The following is an 18279-nucleotide window of genomic DNA, read 5'->3' as shown; positions in this document are numbered from 1 at the left end:
ACTCCAAAACCAATTGATCTAAGAACCTAATTCTCAAGCTCAAATTGCAATTATATGAAGCTAATATGCTGTTGAGACATGCAAAAGCATGTGCAATTGCTCAAACCAATGCACGTGCAGGCATCCATGCATGTACATCCAAGATCAAGTAATCCATTTTCAATTTCATGTATTTGTCATAAGTACAATGGAGAACATAAAAAGGAAAAGCTAGAAGAGTAGCTGATACTCATGATGGCCGTTAGGACATCACCATAGGAAAAGGCATGCATTCATTTAGAGATATTTCCTAGGGAAAGTGTAATGTAATATCGTAGTCCTAAGGCCATGACCTTCCATTGAAATGATGGAAGGTGATGAGGATAGAGCCGAGTGAAGCAATGAGATGTTTATTTTATTTACAGATTTTGCCCGGAATTCCAAGTTTTGCCCATGGTTTTTGTAGCTTTATATCCACCATTGATTCAAATACGTTTGCTTAGGGAACTGACTAATCAGATGCTTATTATGCCAATTTGGCATAGTCTGCGGCCAAATTTCTTCCATAAATTGGTGTAGAAACGAAAGAGGATCATATTGCTTAAACCCAATCCAAAAACTCAAAAACAATTCTTTTTTTTTTAAAAAAAAGAAAGTCTGCGTATAAGGATCAAGACCACAAGATAAGCATTTACTACTCCAAAAACACAAAATCCATCAAATACCGGTAATTCTTCTTAACCATGTCAAGCACAATAACGAAGCAAATCAATAGAACTGTTAAATCAGATTGATCAGAGCAGTTGTTTCAGATAAGCAAATACCCCAAAATTGCAGAGATGCAGTTGTAATTGTAGATTTGGGAAAGTGGGTCCCTGCAACTGATATGGGTATTAAAGAGAGGGGTGAGAAAGAGACGGAGTTTTGAGAGAGATACGGAGTTTTGAGAGAGATATGGAGTTTTGAGACGGAGTTTAGAGAGAGAGAGATGGCATAAGATAAGGGACCTTAGGTTTTAGATGAAAGTCATTTATGAGAGAGAGATACGGAGTTTTGAAAGAGATAGAGATGGAGTCAGTTTATCAAATTTCGAGGTTAATAATAGAGGGTCAAAGGGGTAAGAAGAAAGAAAAGATCGATATTTTCTGTAAAAAAATATTTTAAATTTTTAAGTCTCTTGATAAATGGAAGCCAAAAAAATAAACGGCACGGAGATATTTTCCTCTTTAAAAAACGGGGTAACATGTTTGATTTGCGTGGTAAGATCGGACGGTCCAAATTTTAGGGCCTGGACAGCAACAAATGCATACCTCAACACACAAAACACTTCTCCTTTGAATAATTTATCATTTTCAAGTACATGACATGTTTAAATATTAGTCATCACATTTTTCATGGGAAATTTAGCCTAAAACATCTTTTTTTTCTAAATGAATTTGATATAATTGTAGGGTACAAGTTCTCTTGGATGCGAGATGATGAATTTTCACGTCAAACAGGAATCAATCCGTATTCCCATGAATTGGTTAAGGTATGACCTCAAATTCGAATTTCCTCTTGCTATCATCAAAGTGAATTTTTTAAAGAAAGGGACAAAAAAAGTTTCAAAATCTTTTTTTTTTTTTGGTGAGTCCGTGGGGAGAGGGCCTCCACCGTTAGTAGGAATTGAGTCTAAGATTGTAGTGTTACAAATCGTCAAAAACTAATCAATTAAGCCCCAACTCTTTCCCTAAAAAAAATTCGAAATCTCCCTTTTCAAAAACAAACTATTGTCCAAAATCTTCCTTATATACTTTATTGACTATTTTGGTCCAAGAATTTCCCTTTGTGAGCACCTTGGTAGAATTATGAAATAGCTGGGCCTGGCCGAGGTTTTAGCTTTAATGAAAGGGACAACGCTCTTTGATGAAAGGGACAAGCCTTATTGTTTTGGGCCAAACCTGGGCCCGGGCTGGGGATCCTAGCCCCGAGGTCAGCCTTGCCAACTCGGGCCCGGGCCCCTTGCTCCTCTACATACATTATTCATATTGAAGCCTCCATCTCGATTGCCAATCCTTAGCGCAATTGGGGGACATTCCCCAATTCTCTCAACAATATCCATCACTTCCCATCATCATATCCATTATCAGTGGTGGGTGGAGATTGAGATCCTATATTAGTCCTTTGTGTAGTCCTAAAGGATGATGCCTTCACTATTGGTCCTTTGTGTTGTCCTAAAGGATGATGCCTTCACTAAATTGAGTGTGTTCTAGAGGTTGCTCGAGACTCACCCCATCTATGAAGTTGGAGATTTTAATTATTCCTCAATTTTAAGGAGTTTTAGCATCAAATCCATATCTCTAAGTGAACGCATGCACATGTGTGGGATCTAGGCGGTTGCGCCAAAGAAAATGTATGTTCTGGACTACCACGACATACTCATGCCTTACGTTAACAAGTTGAATGATCTAGAGGGGACCTTCTACGTGTCCCGGACGGTCTTCTTCCTCACCCACTTGGGCACCCTACAGCCGGTGCCCATCGAGCTCACGAGGCCACGCTCGGAGAATGAGGATGCCTGGCGTGAAGTGTTTGTGGATGGCCTCGATCACATAACCGCATGGCTGTGGAAGTTAGCCAAATCCCAATTTGCTGCACATGACTCCGGCATTCATCAGCTAGTCTCACGCTGGTAAAGGCCATTATTTTAACTCACCGAATTTCGATCGTATTTTCCTTTGTTTATTTTGAAATTGTACCATGCTCCATTAGGCCATTCAAAAGTTGAGGTTATTTATATTTTATGGCCATCCAATCAACTGATGCAGAATGATGAAGAGCAGGTGTCATGAGGCCATGACAGTAACTTATTGGACGGTCTCATGCCCTTACCGTCATCGTCAATCAATTGAATGATGGTGATAACATTTAGGAACACAGGTTTTCTCATAATATAATGTAATTGTCTAATTCTCATGCTACTACTGTTTATCTTTTAGCATGTGACATACAATCCCACGTTATTAATAGGTGAACCTTAGAGTGCCAGGTATTGTTTCAAGGAAAAAGTTATATGCAAGTGTGAGGCTTTAAAATATCAAATTAAGGCGCACCTCAAAAATCGCAGTAGAAAATGTTGTTTTTATGCTCAAATATATTCAAATTGATAATCTTGATTTCAAAATGCATGGACATAGAGTACAAAATGGATTTCACGTTTTGAAAATAATGCATCTTGTAAAGTATTCTTGGACTGTCAACTTTCAAGATTTTTAAGTTTTCACAGATATGCTCGATATACATTATTTTTTAAGATTTAAGTTTTATAATTAGGGATGAAAACATATTTTAAGGCTATTGCAACGATTTCTAGTAGTGAAACCACATTTCACAATACTATTTGAATGTGCGCTCTACTTTGATTGTTTAGAGTCTCGGCTCTACACAAACCACACCTTTTTTCAAAACTTCAATATTTTACAGAGTAATATTCTCATTCAAAAGCCTTTCCCCCACATTCCCCATCTTCCTTGTATCTAAAGTGCCCCCTCTCTACTTCTTTAATACTGAATTGAAGGGAAGGTATTATTTATGGAAAATCGGCTGCTGAATGTATAGTCCAAGAAATTCCAAGTACTGATTGGATCCTAAATGCACCAAAAAATCTTGATTCTTAGTAACTATCCACAGTGCCACAGTTTTAAAAGATCATATGAGCCTGTTGGTTTTGCAGTATTTTCTTAATCTTATTTGTCAAAAAATCTTGGTCTGACTAGTTGTCACTGACTCACACTAGGGGGGAGCCTGCTTGGACCCTCTTGGTGTCTGAGTCTGATTGTTTAAACACTGACAGTGCATAAATATAATACATTGTGTGTGTGTTGAATATAGGTTTCTACATAATGCTTGTAGAAGGCCTGATTGGGTACATGGATTTTTAATATTGGATATTGTCAAAATTCACGCTTTGGATTGTTTAATGACTAGGATATTTAAAATTAGAATAATTAAAATCATGGAAATAAAACCTATTTTTCCATGATTTCATTTCCACACCAAAACCGGTTTTTTTACATTTCTAATGCCGGTGGATTTCACTCATTGGCTCCCTCGACCTGGGAGCATTTTGCAGGTCTGAAAATTCTAAAGCGATAAAGTACCAAAAATTTTTAAAGATATAAACTATCTCAAAATTTTTAGAGAGAAAAACTATATCAAATTTTAACGCTTAGAGAGAGAAAGTTTGTTAAAGTTTTAGAGAGAGAAAGTACCAAATATTTTTAGGGAACTTATAATGTAGAACTACGGATGCACCTCAAAAATCTATCGGAAAAGGTAGTTTTGATGCTAAAAAACCCTTTGATTGATCATCTCGACATTGAGATGTATGACTATGAAAAATAAAACGATTTTAAGTCTCAAAAATAGTGCATTTTACAATATATTATCTACACCGTCCATTTTCAAGATTTTCATATGTTTATAGATTTACTTGATTTTAACCATTTTTGAAATTCAAAATTTTATAATTAGATATAAAAATAGATTTTGAGATAATCCTAAGAACATTTTACATGAAAATTATATACCATGATAAAATTTGAAGGTGCACCTTACCTCTACACCTACGGATGCATTCAGATGCCAACTGCACCTTATTTTTAGAGAGATGAACTATCTCGAAACTTTAGAGAGAGAAACTATCTCAAATTTAATTTTTAGAGATAGAGAGAGAAAGTACCAAAATATTTTAGAGAGTTAAACTCTCAAAATTTTAGAGGGAGAAATTATCTCAAATTTTAAGTTTCGGAGATAGACTATCATATTTTAGAGAGAAAAAGTACATGCAAATTTTTAGAGAGAGAAACTATCTCAATTTTTTAGAGAGATAAACCATTTCAAAAAAATTTGAGAGAGAAACAATCTCATATTTTAATTTTTAGAGAGAGAAAATATATCAAATTTTAGAGAGAGTACCTAAAAAGTTTTAGAAATAGAAACTATTTAAAAAAAAATTAGAGAGAGAAATTATATCAAATCTTAAGTTTTAGAGATAGAAAATATTCTTAAAACTGTAGAGAGAGAGTATTCGTAAACTTTTAGAGAGAAATTATTATAAATTTTATAAAGAGAAACGGCCAAAAAAAATTAAAGAGAAAAATATAGCATTTTTTAGAGAGAGATACTGTCTCGAATTTTGAATTTTAGAAAGAGAAAATATATTAAGATTTTAGAAATATAAATTATATCAAATTTTAGAGAGAGAAATTAACTACAAAATTTAGAGAGAGAAATTATCTCAAACTTTTTGGAGAGGGAAACTATCACAAAATTTATGTTTTAGAGAGAAAAAAGTATATTAAAAATTTCGAGAGATAAACTATATCAAATTTTAAATAGAGAAAGTACATGAAATTTTGAGAGAGAGAAACTATCTCAAAATTTAAATTTTAGAAAGAGAAAGTATCTCAAATTTTAACTTTAGAGAGAGAAAGTATATTAAAGTTTAGAAAGACACTATATCAAATTTTAAAGATATAAACTATTTCAAAATTTTATATGGAGAAACTAACTCAAACTAGAAGTTTTAGAGTGAGAAAGCAAATTAAAATTTAAAAGAGTAACTATATCAAATTTTAGAGAGAGAAAGTACATAAAATTGTTTAGAAAAAGAAACTATTACCAAATTTTTAAAGACAAATTATCTCAAATTTTAGCTTTTAGAAAGAGAAAGTATCTTAAAATTTGAGAGAAAAACTATATCATATTTTAGAGAGAGAAACTACTTAAAAATATTTAGAGAGATAAACTATCCCAAAAAAGTACTTAAAAATGTTTAAAGAGAGAAACTATCTCAAAAAACTACTTCAGAATGTTTAGAGAGAGAAACTATCTCAAAATTATTAAAGATGGGAACTATCTCAAGTTTTAAGTTTTAGAGATAGAGTATCTTAAAATTTTAGAAAAAAAAACTATATTAAATTTTAGATAGAGTAAAGAACCTAAAAATTTTAGAGAGAGTTTTGATAGAAAATTTCAAATTTTAAATTTTGGATAGAAAGTATATTAAAATTTAGAGAGACACTATATCAAATTTTAGATAAAGAAACTATATCAAAATTTGTATAGATATACTATCCAAAATTTTGAGGTTTTAAAGAGAGAAAGTATATAATTTTAGAGAGAAAAATTATATCAAGTTTTGTTACCAAACAATGGACATAGAAGTGATTGCACGGAATCCATAAATTTTGTATAGTTTCTTCAAACGAGAAATTTGAGGAATCTATGACAAAAATCCTTGATATTGAAAATCCATAGATTTCCTTAGATTTCAAATATTTAATATTCCTAATTTCCTCTATCCAAACGGGCCCAAAGGGAGAGCCAAGATAGGCATCACTATTCTATATGATCAAATTAGTCCTAATCTTGGCAGGTTGAGGACACATTGTTGTTGTGAGCCATACGTGATCCCTGCTAACTGCTAACTGAGTGCCATGCACCCGATATACAGGCTGCTGAAACCCCATCTCCGATACACGATGGAGATCGATGCCTTAGCTCGACAGAGCCTAATCAATGACCATCTTCTCACCTGGAAAGTACTCTATGGAACTTAGCTCTTATATTTACAAATTGACATGCCGTCTCGACAGAGAGGCCTTCCCAGGAGATCTCATTAACATGCATGGGGCAAAATTTATCAATACTGGAAGTGGGAAGAGGGGCCCAGTATGGTAACATGTTTCCGATTTATAAAGCTTCATCAAGAGCCAATGTGATACTAACTAGCTATACGCTACAAACAGAACACACAAAGTACTGGTCACGCTTATCAGTGCTATGCTCATCTCTACCACCCATTTAAGGGAACAAATTATGGACATCTCATTACTTTATATTATACATGCCCTTCTAGATTTTGTAAATTATGGTCTTCATGCAGGCATTATTATGAAATTTTGTAAAATCTTTCTCGAAGGACGCTAGTGTCAAAAGGAATAACTTATTGCATCCAATCTCTTTTTCTCTCCATTTGCAAATTGAGGTCAGGGTAATTCTAAATTTCAAGAAAGGAAAAATTGTTAGGTTGGTATGGGTTGCAATTATAACAAATTCCAGGATTGACACCTCCCCTCATGAATAATCAGATGTTTTACCACCAGTCAGGTACGTACAAGATAGGGGCGTGACTTGAATATCCTATACCACAGGTAAGCATTGCACTCATAAGATTTCACTGGAGCAGCTTCTGAATCAGCAATCATGCTTTAAAAAAGCTCTAAAAAGGGTGAGGTGACTTGTTACGAATCAACCAAAGTTCTGAATATTTACCATTACTGATGAACCGTTCTGGCAAAACCCACTTGCAACAAGTAATATCAAGGTCTCTTTTGGCTCCTCCATTCTCCTAACTCTGGAGATGCACTGGGAAATGCATGGGAATCCCTTTGGGCTTCCAAAGCAAATTGTCATCTTAAGATTGTAAACTAGAGGATGTATAGGATACCCTTCTAGAGAAGTATTGTATAAAGGCTATGGATACACATTTCAAGATATTTCAATGAACAAGGCTTCCTGAGTTACCCATAAAATGCTATCAAGGATACTAGGGTAATGATTTGGTTGAAAAAGAACTAAATGGAAGCCTGCAGTTACTTTTAAAGGTTTCAATAGCAAATCAATTTCTGGAGAAAATGCAAAGCAACACAATAGAAGACATAAAAGTTTCATCTGATGTTTCTCAATGCCAACACCATCAATCTAAATCACTTCCAACGCCTAAAACTGTGTAAAATGAATGGAGAACTCCATATGCTTTTAAATGAGCCCATATATGAACATCAAATTACAATGTCGGAGCGCAGAATTATACACAATACCATTCAATAGGTAAAATAAACTTAGTTACAGGGTTTCTTCTATCAAAGAAAAACCAGATAGAACACTTACCAGCCAAAATTTTTTCCAGTCATTCCTTGAGGTAAGGGGAGGCTTCTCAGGTAAAGAAAAGCAGCTCAAATAGTGATATTCTTAAACCTTTTGAGGCTTCAAATCTAACCAATTCATCTTCCTTGGGCTAACGTCTTCCACATTTTCTCAATTGTAAGCACCTCTATGCATGCACATATGTAAGAAGCACTCATCGGATAAATTTTAGCCAACCAAAAATACTTGGGAAAGGTGAAATATTGGATTATGTGATAATGCACAGTGTATATATTAAAATATATATATATCTTTCGTCAACAAGAATACTTACAATGTCCAATTACAATTAAATATTGAGGATCCTTATCAATTGCACTCTCTGTGGCTGGTTAACTTGGTTTATGGTTTGTAATAGCACTAACTTTCAATTTCGATGTTAATGTCAAAGGAAATCACTCCTTGCATCCAAACTCTTTTGCTCAAGATTTGCAAATTGAGCTCAGGGTAATACTAAATTTCAAGAACGAAAAATTGTTAGGTTGGTATGAAGGATCGAACACCTCCCCTCATGAAAAATCAGATTAGGTACATACAGGATAGGGACTCAACTTACAGATCCTAAGCATTGAACTCATAAGCTTTCACTGGAGCAGCGTCTGAATCAACAATCAAGCTTCAAAAATGCTCTAAAAAGGGTGAAGTGATTTTGTCATTGATGATGAACCATTCTGGCAAAACCTATTTGCAACAAGTGTGGGTGAAATATCAAAGTCTCTTTCGGCTCCTCCCTTCTCCTAACTCCGGAGAATGGAAATGCCTCGGCATCCCTTTGGACTTCCAAAGCAAATTGTCCTCTTAAGATTGTAAACGAGAGGATGTAGAGGCTCCCCTTCTAAAGAAGAATTGTATAGGGGCAATGGAAACAATTTCCAAGATATTCTAATGAACTCCAGGGCTTCATGAGTTACCCATAAAATGCTCTAGAGGATACTAGGGTAGTGATTTGGTTCTAAAAGACCTCAATGGGAGCCTGCAGTTACTTTTAAGGTTTCAATAACAAATCAATTTCTGGAGAAAATGGAAAACAACACAATAGAAGACATAAAGGTTTGATCTGATATTTCTCAATGCCAAAAACACTTCTGAGCCGCCTAAAACTGTGTCCAATGAATGGAGAACTCCAAATGCTTTTAAATGAGCCCATATATGAACAACGAATTACAATGTCGTAGTGGAGAATTCTACATAATACCAATCAAATGGTAGAATAAACTTAGTTATTGGGTTTCATAAGTATATATACTGTACAAGGAATAAATGAATGGAATATTAGCCTTCCAATACCAAGAAGGGCAAAAAGAACAAAAAATAAACCAAACTACCAATGCCAACCATCTTCACTTGCCCATATCTTCTCAGGTAAAAAAAAGCAGCTTTAATAATGATATTCTTAAACCTTTTGAGCTTTCTCATCTGACCAATTCATCTTCCTCGGGCTAACATTTTCCACATTTTCTCCATTACAAGTACCTCTATGCATATACACACATATACAAGAAGCACCCATCAGCCAATTACTAACCGACCCTAAATAGTTGGAAAAAGGCTCTGATGATGATGACTCATCGGCCAAATACCTCAGTGATCTTCAATGCAAAAATCATTTTGATTGAACCACCTATTTGCCAATGTCACACTACAATTCTGTGAGGCTAATATGCAGATGTACGCATACAAAAGCGTGTGTACAGGCACAAACCAATAAACATGCAGGCATCCATCCATGCATGAACCTCTAAGATGAAGTCATCCACAATATGATCCACATGTGTCTCTAGGGCAAGAGGGATAACATACAAAGGGGAAGCCCGAGAGGGCAAATAGGACATCATCATGAAAAGACATTCACTCATTCAGAGATAATTCTCCAGGAAAGTAGAATGTAATACCATAGTCCTCGTGGTCATCACCACTCATTGACATGATGAAAAGTGATGAAGCTAAAGCGAACCAACCATTGGAATATAGTTTCATTTCAATAGATCCCACTCTCTCTCCATCACCATCTCGGGTCGACCCAATGAGTTATTGTGGAGTTCGTTGGAAACAGGCGATTTCTGGTCATGGTAAGTCATGTTGGACTGGGCAGTGAGGAGCTCGGCTCGTCTCTCTCTATTAATCATCTCAGCCCTCACCCACACATCCTTCTCCATTCTCAACTCCTGTCTTCTCATCGTCTCTGCAACTCTCTTCCCTAATACCACTAGAAAACCTCAATGCGTGGAAAGCCACGTGAACCAACAACTCCAGATTATTACCTTCACTCATTAAAAGAAAAGCAAATTACCTACGAACCTTATTTGGGGGGTTATCCAGCGAGGAACAGAGAGCACTCCCCCTTTTCCATCAAAGAGAGAACCAGAAAGTTGTTAACCCTTGTCCCACATCAGATATGTGGCAGGGATAAAGCACTGAACCTTCCTTTCAAATTCAAATGTCTTCCCTTTCTTGTGAATACCAAGTCTTAAATTGAGAGAGAGAGAGAGAGTACGCAATGTTTTTATTTAATATTAAGGTCTCTCATGGCTCCTCCGTTTTCCTAACTCTAGAGATGCACTGGGAAATGCATTGGCATCCCTTTACGATTCCAAAGCAAATAGAGGATGTACAGGGCCTACTTCTAAAGAAGTACTTCATGAGTTACCCATAAAATGCTTTCGAGGATACCAGAGTAACGATTTGATTCTAAATGAACTAAATGGAAGCGTGGAGTTCATTTAAAGGTCTCAATAACAAATATACTTCTAGAGAAAAGGCAAAGCAACCCAATTAAAGATGTAAACGTTTCAAGAGATCTTTCTCAGAGGAAACACAAGTCCTCAATCTAAAACACTTCCCAAGCTGCCTAAAGCTGTGATCAATGAATTGAGAACTCCAAATGCTTTAAATGAGGCCATACGTGAACATCAAAATACAATGTTGGATCGCAGTATTACAGAATACTGTTCAACAGGGAGAATAAACTTAGTTACATAGTTTCTTCTATGAATGAAATACTAGAATGAAAGCTTACCAGTCAAATCGATTTCAGTTATTCCCTTAAGGGTTATTGTTCACCAGTTTTGCAGTCTCCATTCCAACTGAGTTTATATCTGAACCAGGCAAAACTTGTTGAGCCATTTCCTTCAGAATTTTTCAAATACTTCACAGGAATTCCATTTCTCAAAATTCAAGTAGCAATAGCAACAGAAAATAGGAGCCACCAAAACTCCATAAATGTATAACCTGTGTGCTTGGAAGAGAGAAAGAGAGAGGGACAAGAGACTTCTGTTACCAAAAATTATCTGTATAAATGCTTCATAAGTATATTTACAGTACAAAGAATAAATGAATAGCCCCCAAAATTCCCTTCCAATACCAGGAAGGGAAGAAAGAAAAAAAAAACTAAACTACTAATGCCAACCATCTTCAATTGCCTATCTCTTCTCAGCTAAAGAAAAGCGGCCCAAATAATGATTTTCTTAAATCTTTTGAGCCTTCGTATCTCACCAATTCATCTTCCTTGAGCTGACATTTACCACATTTTCTTCACTGTAAGAACCTCTATGCATACACAAATATAAGAAGCACTCATCAGCCAAATACCTCAGTGATCTTGAACACAAAAACCAATTTGATCGAACCACCTACTGGTCAATGTCGCACTACTGTTCTATAAGGCTAATATGCGGAGATGTACAAATACAAAAGCATGTGTACATGCACAAGCAAATGCACATGCAGGCATCAGTCCATGCATGCAAACACTAAGATGAAGTCAACCATGATTTGATCCACATGTGTCTCTAGGGCAAGAGCGATAACATACAAAGGGGAAGCCAAAGAGAATCGAATACTGTATAGTCCTCGTGGTCCACTTATTGATATGATGCAAGGTGATGAAGATCACCAATGGGATATAGTTTCATTTCAATAGATCCCATTCTCTCTCCATCATTATCCATCATTGCAATGGACAATGAGACCGTGATGGTCCCAAAGGCCATGGATTTTCACATCATCCTCAGTATACTGTCCTTATCTCTTATGGAAATTGCCACTTCCACTAGCATCATTGCACATGCATTCTGGAACAGGGTAGGCAATCACATCTCGGCCTGTTTTTCCAGTTCGAATATCCGGTTGACCCAATGAGTTCTTGTGGAGTTCCTTGATGACTCGGTTGAACTCAGATTCAGGTAAGGAGTTGTCTAAAAAGTAAGGGAGCATCTCTCTCTTGTTGGGGGTTATATGCTTCATGTGACCAGCATAGGCTCTATGTCCCTGCAACCAAAGATGAGAAAGCCTCAGGTTTTTGTCAAGAATAAGGAACAATTGGTTAAGGGAGGTATCTTTCATAGGGGACAACATTGTATCCCATTTAATATGGAAATGATGGACAGTGAATGAGTGGAAATGAAAGCCACCAGAATAAAACATGAATGCTACAGTGGGCCAATTTTTACATCGGATCAACATACCTGAATAGCATGACCCATGTTCCCCCCATGAGAGGGCATAAAGACATCACTACTCTCAGAGACAATGTAGTCTATGGCAGCAAGAAGGGAAGCCTTGTTAGCAAAGGGCTCGAGCTCTCCTGGTAATGAGAGGTTCTCTTTGTTGAAGAAGTTTGGGAACTCCTTAATCAATGGTTGCAAAGCTTCCAATCCACCAAATGGTTTCCCACCAGCCCAGTATATTCTTGCATTTCTTGGAGCACCGAGTGCTTTAAGTAGCCTGAGAAAAATAAAAAGAAAACAGCATTTAGAAATAATTGAATACAGTAATGGAAATTCAAAAAAATTATATTGACAATCTTTTTCATTTTGAGAAAGTTGGATGAGCTTTTCTCATTAGAGAGAGAGAGATAACCACCTCGCAACTTCCATGGCATTTAAGGGGCAGAGACCGGCAAGTTTCCGTTCATGGTAAGTCATGTTGGACCTGGCAGTGAGGAGCTCAGGGCGAGCCCTTCTCTCTCTATTGATCATCTTATCGTGCTCATGGCTCAGACCAGGTGAGCACCCTGTTCTCACCCACACATCCTTCTCCATTCTCAAATGGAGCGCAATGTAAGGCCCCTTTCTCCTCATCCTCTCTGCAATTCTCTCCCCTATCTCTCTAACACCACTCGAAAATCTCAATGCGTGAAAAGCCACCTGAACCAACAATTCCTGATTATTAACTTCACTCATTAAAAGAAAAAGTAAAACAATCTTAACTACCGGATCAAGCCTTACTGCCCTATATCCAAAATACTTCACAAAAAACAACGGGCATCCTCTATTTCCAAAGCTATAAAATAAAAGCTACTAAGAGTAGGCCGATAAAAAGAGCCATAATGCTAAAAGAGAACTGTAAGATTATGTATAGAAAACCATATACATGTCTATGAGCAATGTAAGACCTTCATTGGGAAAGCAACTATTGAAGTTATTTTTATGAACATTCAAAATAATAGCATGGGGGACCCGACAAATATGTGTATGCTTTGTGTTTGACAGTAGTAACATCATGCCTAAAATGCTGTTTTCATGATATATATAATATGAGACCTCCAATAAGAGAGCAAAGACTAAGCATTTTAATTTAAAAGTAATAATACTCTAGCTTTTTGGTTGCTTGTCATCAGACAACAGTAGATTATGCTTGAACCACTGTGGTCTTAACGGGCATGTGAATGTACATGTGCATGTAAACGCACCAGCTAAGAAGGTATAATGTGTGGTGCTTGCCATTAGTGAACAGATCCTTTGCTCACAAACATTGTGTACTGTTGTTGGGCATGTGCATGCACATGGTAAGAAAGCTTGATGTAATATTGAATACAGATACAGCTAAATTCATTCATAAATACATACAGACACCTACATAGATGCATGAATGCATGCATACTCATATATATACATGGAGAGTTGAGAGCTTAGATGGTACCTTGCAACGAAGCCTCTGAAGATCTGAAGGGAGGTCCTTGGAGAGCCTAGAATCCAAACCCCTCAACAGAAGAAGACCCTCTTTGTTAAGCTGCAACCAAAAAAAAAAAATCGTGAGAGACACAAACAGAAAGGAAGGTTCCTTGAAAGGTAAAATTAAACTTCAAAAGCGTAGATTACAGCAATTTAGTTTTTAGCGTGTCACCAACTTAATGAAAAATGGATTTTGTTTCGTTGAGTAAACAACAAACAAATATTGAATCTTAGAGTTTTGAAATCAGCCAGCAACTAAAAGAATGAGCCATTGGCATCCAATGTTAAATGTTCGAAAAGGCAAAATTTTAAAAAGGGAAATTTATCAAATTGCTCACAAGAGATGAACAATTTAACATTTTACCCAAATCTTGTGATTTAATTTAAAAAGAGCCATAAAGTTCTCAAAAAAAAAAAAAAATTAAAAAGAGCCATAAAGAAAAACATATGGCCTTGAATTGTAGTAGTTGCGATTGGGCGAAATGTTAAATATTTCATCGCTTATGGGGATTTTGACAAATTTCCCTAAGAAAAATGAGAATTAGATAAAAAAAGACAGTGGCATTCAACAACCAATTAGTAGATACAAAAAAATAAACTTTTGTATGCATCATTAGCAAAAGGTTTGGCCTCCTCCCTCACAAGTAAACAGGGCACTTGGCTGGGTCATTGAAAAGAGCTGTGGTATTAAACTTAAGACGAAACAGCAGCAGAGAACCAGAAATCTACACATTTATTTATACATTTACCTATTTATTCATCTAAGCATTAGAAAAAATTGACGGGTATAAATAAAAATTTAACTACAATAAAGTAAACGTACCCTCCTAAGATATCTAGAGCGAATCCAGCTAGGACTGACATGAAGAGGAGTTCGCTTCTCTTCGACAGGCCTTGTCATGAGATGGGTGGATGGAAGAGAGGAAACGATCCTCACATCGCACTCGAGGGTCTTCTTGAAATGCTCCACATCAAATATATCCGAAAACTCACTGTCTAAGAAAAGGCCTATTAGTAATACAATCGACTTTAAGAAGAAAATAAAATTCGACAAATCAGTCACAAATTTGAATTGTGTTGAGTGTTCGGGTGTGTGTGACCAAGAGACAAAGAGAAACAGGTGATATGGCCGTTCTGGTCCAAAATTTACGCAAATTCACAGCTCCATCAGCTAATAAAAACACATAATAATCAACAAAACAAACCATAAAGAAGCATTAAATTCCATGAGATAAATTGAGTTTTTGAATCCATCCGTAATAAATTCCTTTAGCAAATCAAAATATTAACTATTTTAAACGCCCCACTTAAATACCACACTGCAGAGTATAGAACAGATCGGCGCCGTCTAGATCGTGGTGGGTCCCACTTTCATTTTCTTTACCCAAAGCCATACAGCGTTTTTTAGAAGAAGAAACTGAACAAACCGAAAATCACATACCTTAATTTTCCAAACGGATTAAAGAACAAAATTAAGTATTATGACTGTTGTTTATGCATTGAGTAAATGAATGATATGCCCCCAAAAGCTACGGATTTCGCAAAAATACGTATCGTGTGTCGGCGCATTTTTTGTTTTTTTATTATTTGGACAGCGGAAAACAGCTTGCAAAGAAGGAAGCAAAGAAACTACGACTTCTTTTGGTCTTTAAATTTTTGAAAGATATGAATAATTTATTGGAGAAGTTTATACAATAGCAATATATGAACAATTTATTGGAAAAGTATATAACCAGACCATTTGTTTTTTTATAAAAAGAGATCGTTAGTATTCTTCCGTCAGATTTCAAATTAGGCCCATTGACCCACTCAAAATAGTCCGGGACTATTCGGTCATACAAAAGAAGTCATGGGTAATCTGAATCCAATAAAATTTGCAAAACTGGCCCTGAGAAATTGAAATCCGTTTTCCCAAAAACGAAACGCAATCTATCTGAAAATTCGCAGGAGAAATATCATCACAATCGTAGAGAGAGAAAAAGAGTTCAAGCATAGATATTAGAGAGATAAAGATAGTTATTGTTCTTGAATATCTTAGAGAGAGAGCCATCAAATGATCAAACTCAACTCTAATACACGATAGAAAACCTGAGTCTTGTGCAGAAGAGAGAGAGAGAAAGAACCATCAAACTACAACAAACGAAAGAAGATCGGTGCAGGTGGGTTTAAAGAGAGAAAGAGGACTCCTGCACTACAAGAAAAAAAAAAAAAAACCTGAAACAAAATTTTTAGAGAGAGAAATAAGAGAGGGAATCAATGCAAGCTTACCTCTCATCGCCCCAGACAACATTGACCTGCAATATGGGTAAAACCAAAGCAGCACCAAGAATCCGAGCAATCACAACTGCATCAACAATCTGATTCCTCTGCTGATTCAACCCCCCTGAAACCACCACCATCAAATATTTCTTTCTCTCTCTAACCATAACCCCACTTTCTCTCTTATACTCCCTGCTAAAACCCAAGCAAGGCCTATACCCCAACCCATCTGGTTGAGCCCAAAACTCTCTCGCCGCCTCCCCGTAATCTTCGTTCAATGGAGTTTGAGAAACATTTAATGGAACCTGACCCACAGATGAAGAATCCCTAGAGAGAGAACATGGGTAATGAGATAGAGGGAGAAATGGGTCAAGTCTGAAAGCCATTTTTATGGTGAAGAACACAAAGGAGATTAAAATGAAGGCCCATAGCCTTGTTTTAATGGAGCTCGTGAGCTTATTTGAATGCTTTGATGGTTTTTTCGGAGAGATGATAAAGGAATTAATGGAAGTCGTAGAAAGAGAAGGGATGTTTTGGGCTGGTACTGAGATGTAAGATAGCTTGGGCTTGGACCTCGCCATGACTGAGTACCCTGAGTTTTTTTTCTGAGAGAGAAGTTTATATAGGGCAGTTGAAACTGTCAAACGGAGGAAATTACCCTCAATAAATCTTAAATGACAATATCTAGTTGCCCATGGTGACAAAACTGCCCATACCGCCTTTGATCATGTTTCGTTGGAAAATAGGTTGCGGTTTGGTCCAAAAGCTATACGGTTTATTAAATGGGGAAATGACACGGTTTGCCCCTGACATTTTTATAATCAAGAAATTAGTTGTAAGATATTTTTTTTAACATTTTAAACGTTTGTAACTATTTCAATTCATAGTTATGTAAATTTTTGGGGGTATTTTGAAATTAAATTAAATACTATTGGTAAAATATTAAATGGTCCATCTCTCATGAGCAGTGATTTCCAGGTTGACGATTTACTATTCATATCTCACTAGGGGTGGGTGTCCATGGGCCCAGCTCTTATCCGAGACTGAGCGGCTATACTCCACACAAGTGTGGGTATGGGTCTAACCAGCGTTTAAAAAACGCCCGGTTCGACTCGGAAATCGTGAAAGGGGACCGGATCGCCTAAAAAATCGGAAATCGTCCGGTTCTAGAGAGAATCGGACGATTCTGTACAGTGAATCGCCGATTCACTGTACAGAATCGGCGAATCCGAACAGTGAATCGGCGAGTCCGTACGGAATTTTTTTTTTTTTTTTTTTTTTTTTTTTTTTTTTTTTTTTTGTAATCCATGATAGATTTTTTTGTAATACTTGATCGATTTTTTTGTAATCCATGATCGAATTGTTTTTGTTTTTTTGTAATCCATGATCGAATTTTTTGGTTTTTTGTAGACCCATAATAGAATTTTTTGTAATCCATGATCGAAATGTTTGTTTTCTTTTCTTGTAATCCATAATCGATTTTTTTGTTTTTTTTTTTTTTTTGTAACCCATGATAGAATTTTTTGTAATCCATGATCAAATGTTTTGTAATACATGATCGAATGTTTGTTTTTTTTTTGTAATCCATGATCGAAATGTTTGTTTTTTTTTTTGTAATCCATGATTGAATTTTTTGTTTTTTGCTTTTTTTGTAACCCATGATAGAGTTTTTTGTAATCCATGATTGAATTTTTTGTAATCCATGATCGAACTGTTGTTTTCTTTTTTTGTAATCTACGATTGAATTTTTTGTTTTTTTTTGTTTGTTTTTTTTTTTTTGTTTTTTTTTGTAATCCATGCTCGAATTTTATGTAATCCATGATCGAATTTTATGTAATCCATGATCGAATTTTATGTAATCCATGATTGAATTTTTTGAAAATTTGTGATTTTTTTTTTTTAATCCATGATCGAATTTTTTTTTGTAATCCATGATAGAATTTTTTGAAAATTTGTGATTTTTTTTTTAATCCATGATCAATTTTTTTGAAAATTTGTTTTTTTTTTTTTTTAATCTATATTATTCAAAAAGAAAATGAGAGAGATGATGATTCTGAGGCCACCCTATCCCAGCCATATTATTCACATATCGAGTCCCAACAGCCACAGTGTAGGGATG

At 35.8% G+C, this 18279-nt stretch overlaps 1 protein-coding gene and 1 pseudogene across 2 annotated transcripts; one reads left to right on the top strand and one right to left on the bottom strand.

Moving 5' to 3' along the window:
* The first annotated feature begins 1222 nt into the window (after positions 1–1222).
* Positions 1223–6910, top strand: LOC110007756 (linoleate 13S-lipoxygenase 2-1, chloroplastic-like; annotated as a pseudogene).
* Positions 6911–11221: 4311 nt separating this feature from the next.
* On the bottom strand, positions 11222–16911 carry LOC18439840 (O-fucosyltransferase 20). Of its 2 annotated transcripts, none has more exons than XM_006849997.4 (6): positions 16170–16911; positions 14725–14893; positions 13870–13959; positions 12811–13094; positions 12414–12672; positions 11222–12216 (listed from the first exon to the last, which is right to left on the bottom strand). In XM_006849997.4, exons 1-6 carry the CDS (start codon positions 16739–16741, stop codon positions 11971–11973), a joined length of 1620 nt encoding a protein of 539 aa, XP_006850060.2. In that variant the 5' UTR covers positions 16742–16911; the 3' UTR covers positions 11222–11970. The 2 variants fall into 2 exon arrangements, with proteins under 2 accessions (XP_006850060.2, XP_020526498.2); XM_020670839.2 differs by having other exon boundaries at positions 14725–14897; positions 16170–16758.
* Positions 16912–18279: the final 1368 nt, after the last annotated feature.

The sequence above is a fragment of the Amborella trichopoda genome, chromosome 3, assembly GCF_054954075.1.
Source record: "Amborella trichopoda isolate Santa Cruz 75 chromosome 3, AtrichopodaSantaCruz75HAP2 v2.0, whole genome shotgun sequence".
NCBI classification, from domain to species: Eukaryota; Viridiplantae; Streptophyta; class Magnoliopsida; order Amborellales; family Amborellaceae; genus Amborella; species Amborella trichopoda.
Note: the sequence above shows the minus strand (reverse complement) of the source record. Positions and strands in the feature narration are given on the sequence as shown.

What these genes read in the sequence shown, in the direction of transcription:
- LOC18439840 (XM_006849997.4), bottom strand. Translation starts at nt 16,741, where the DNA reads ATGGCGAGGTCCAAGCCCAAGCTATCTTACATCTCAGTACCAGCCCAA. An exon ending in GCTCTAGATATCTTAGGAGG is followed by an intron (nt 13,960 to 14,724) that starts GTACGTTTACTT and finishes TTTTGGTTGCAG; the next exon opens with CTTAACAAAGAGGGTCTTCT. An exon ending in ACATGGGTCATGCTATTCAG is followed by an intron (nt 12,217 to 12,413) that starts GTATGTTGATCC and finishes CTTTGGTTGCAG; the next exon opens with GGACATAGAGCCTATGCTGG.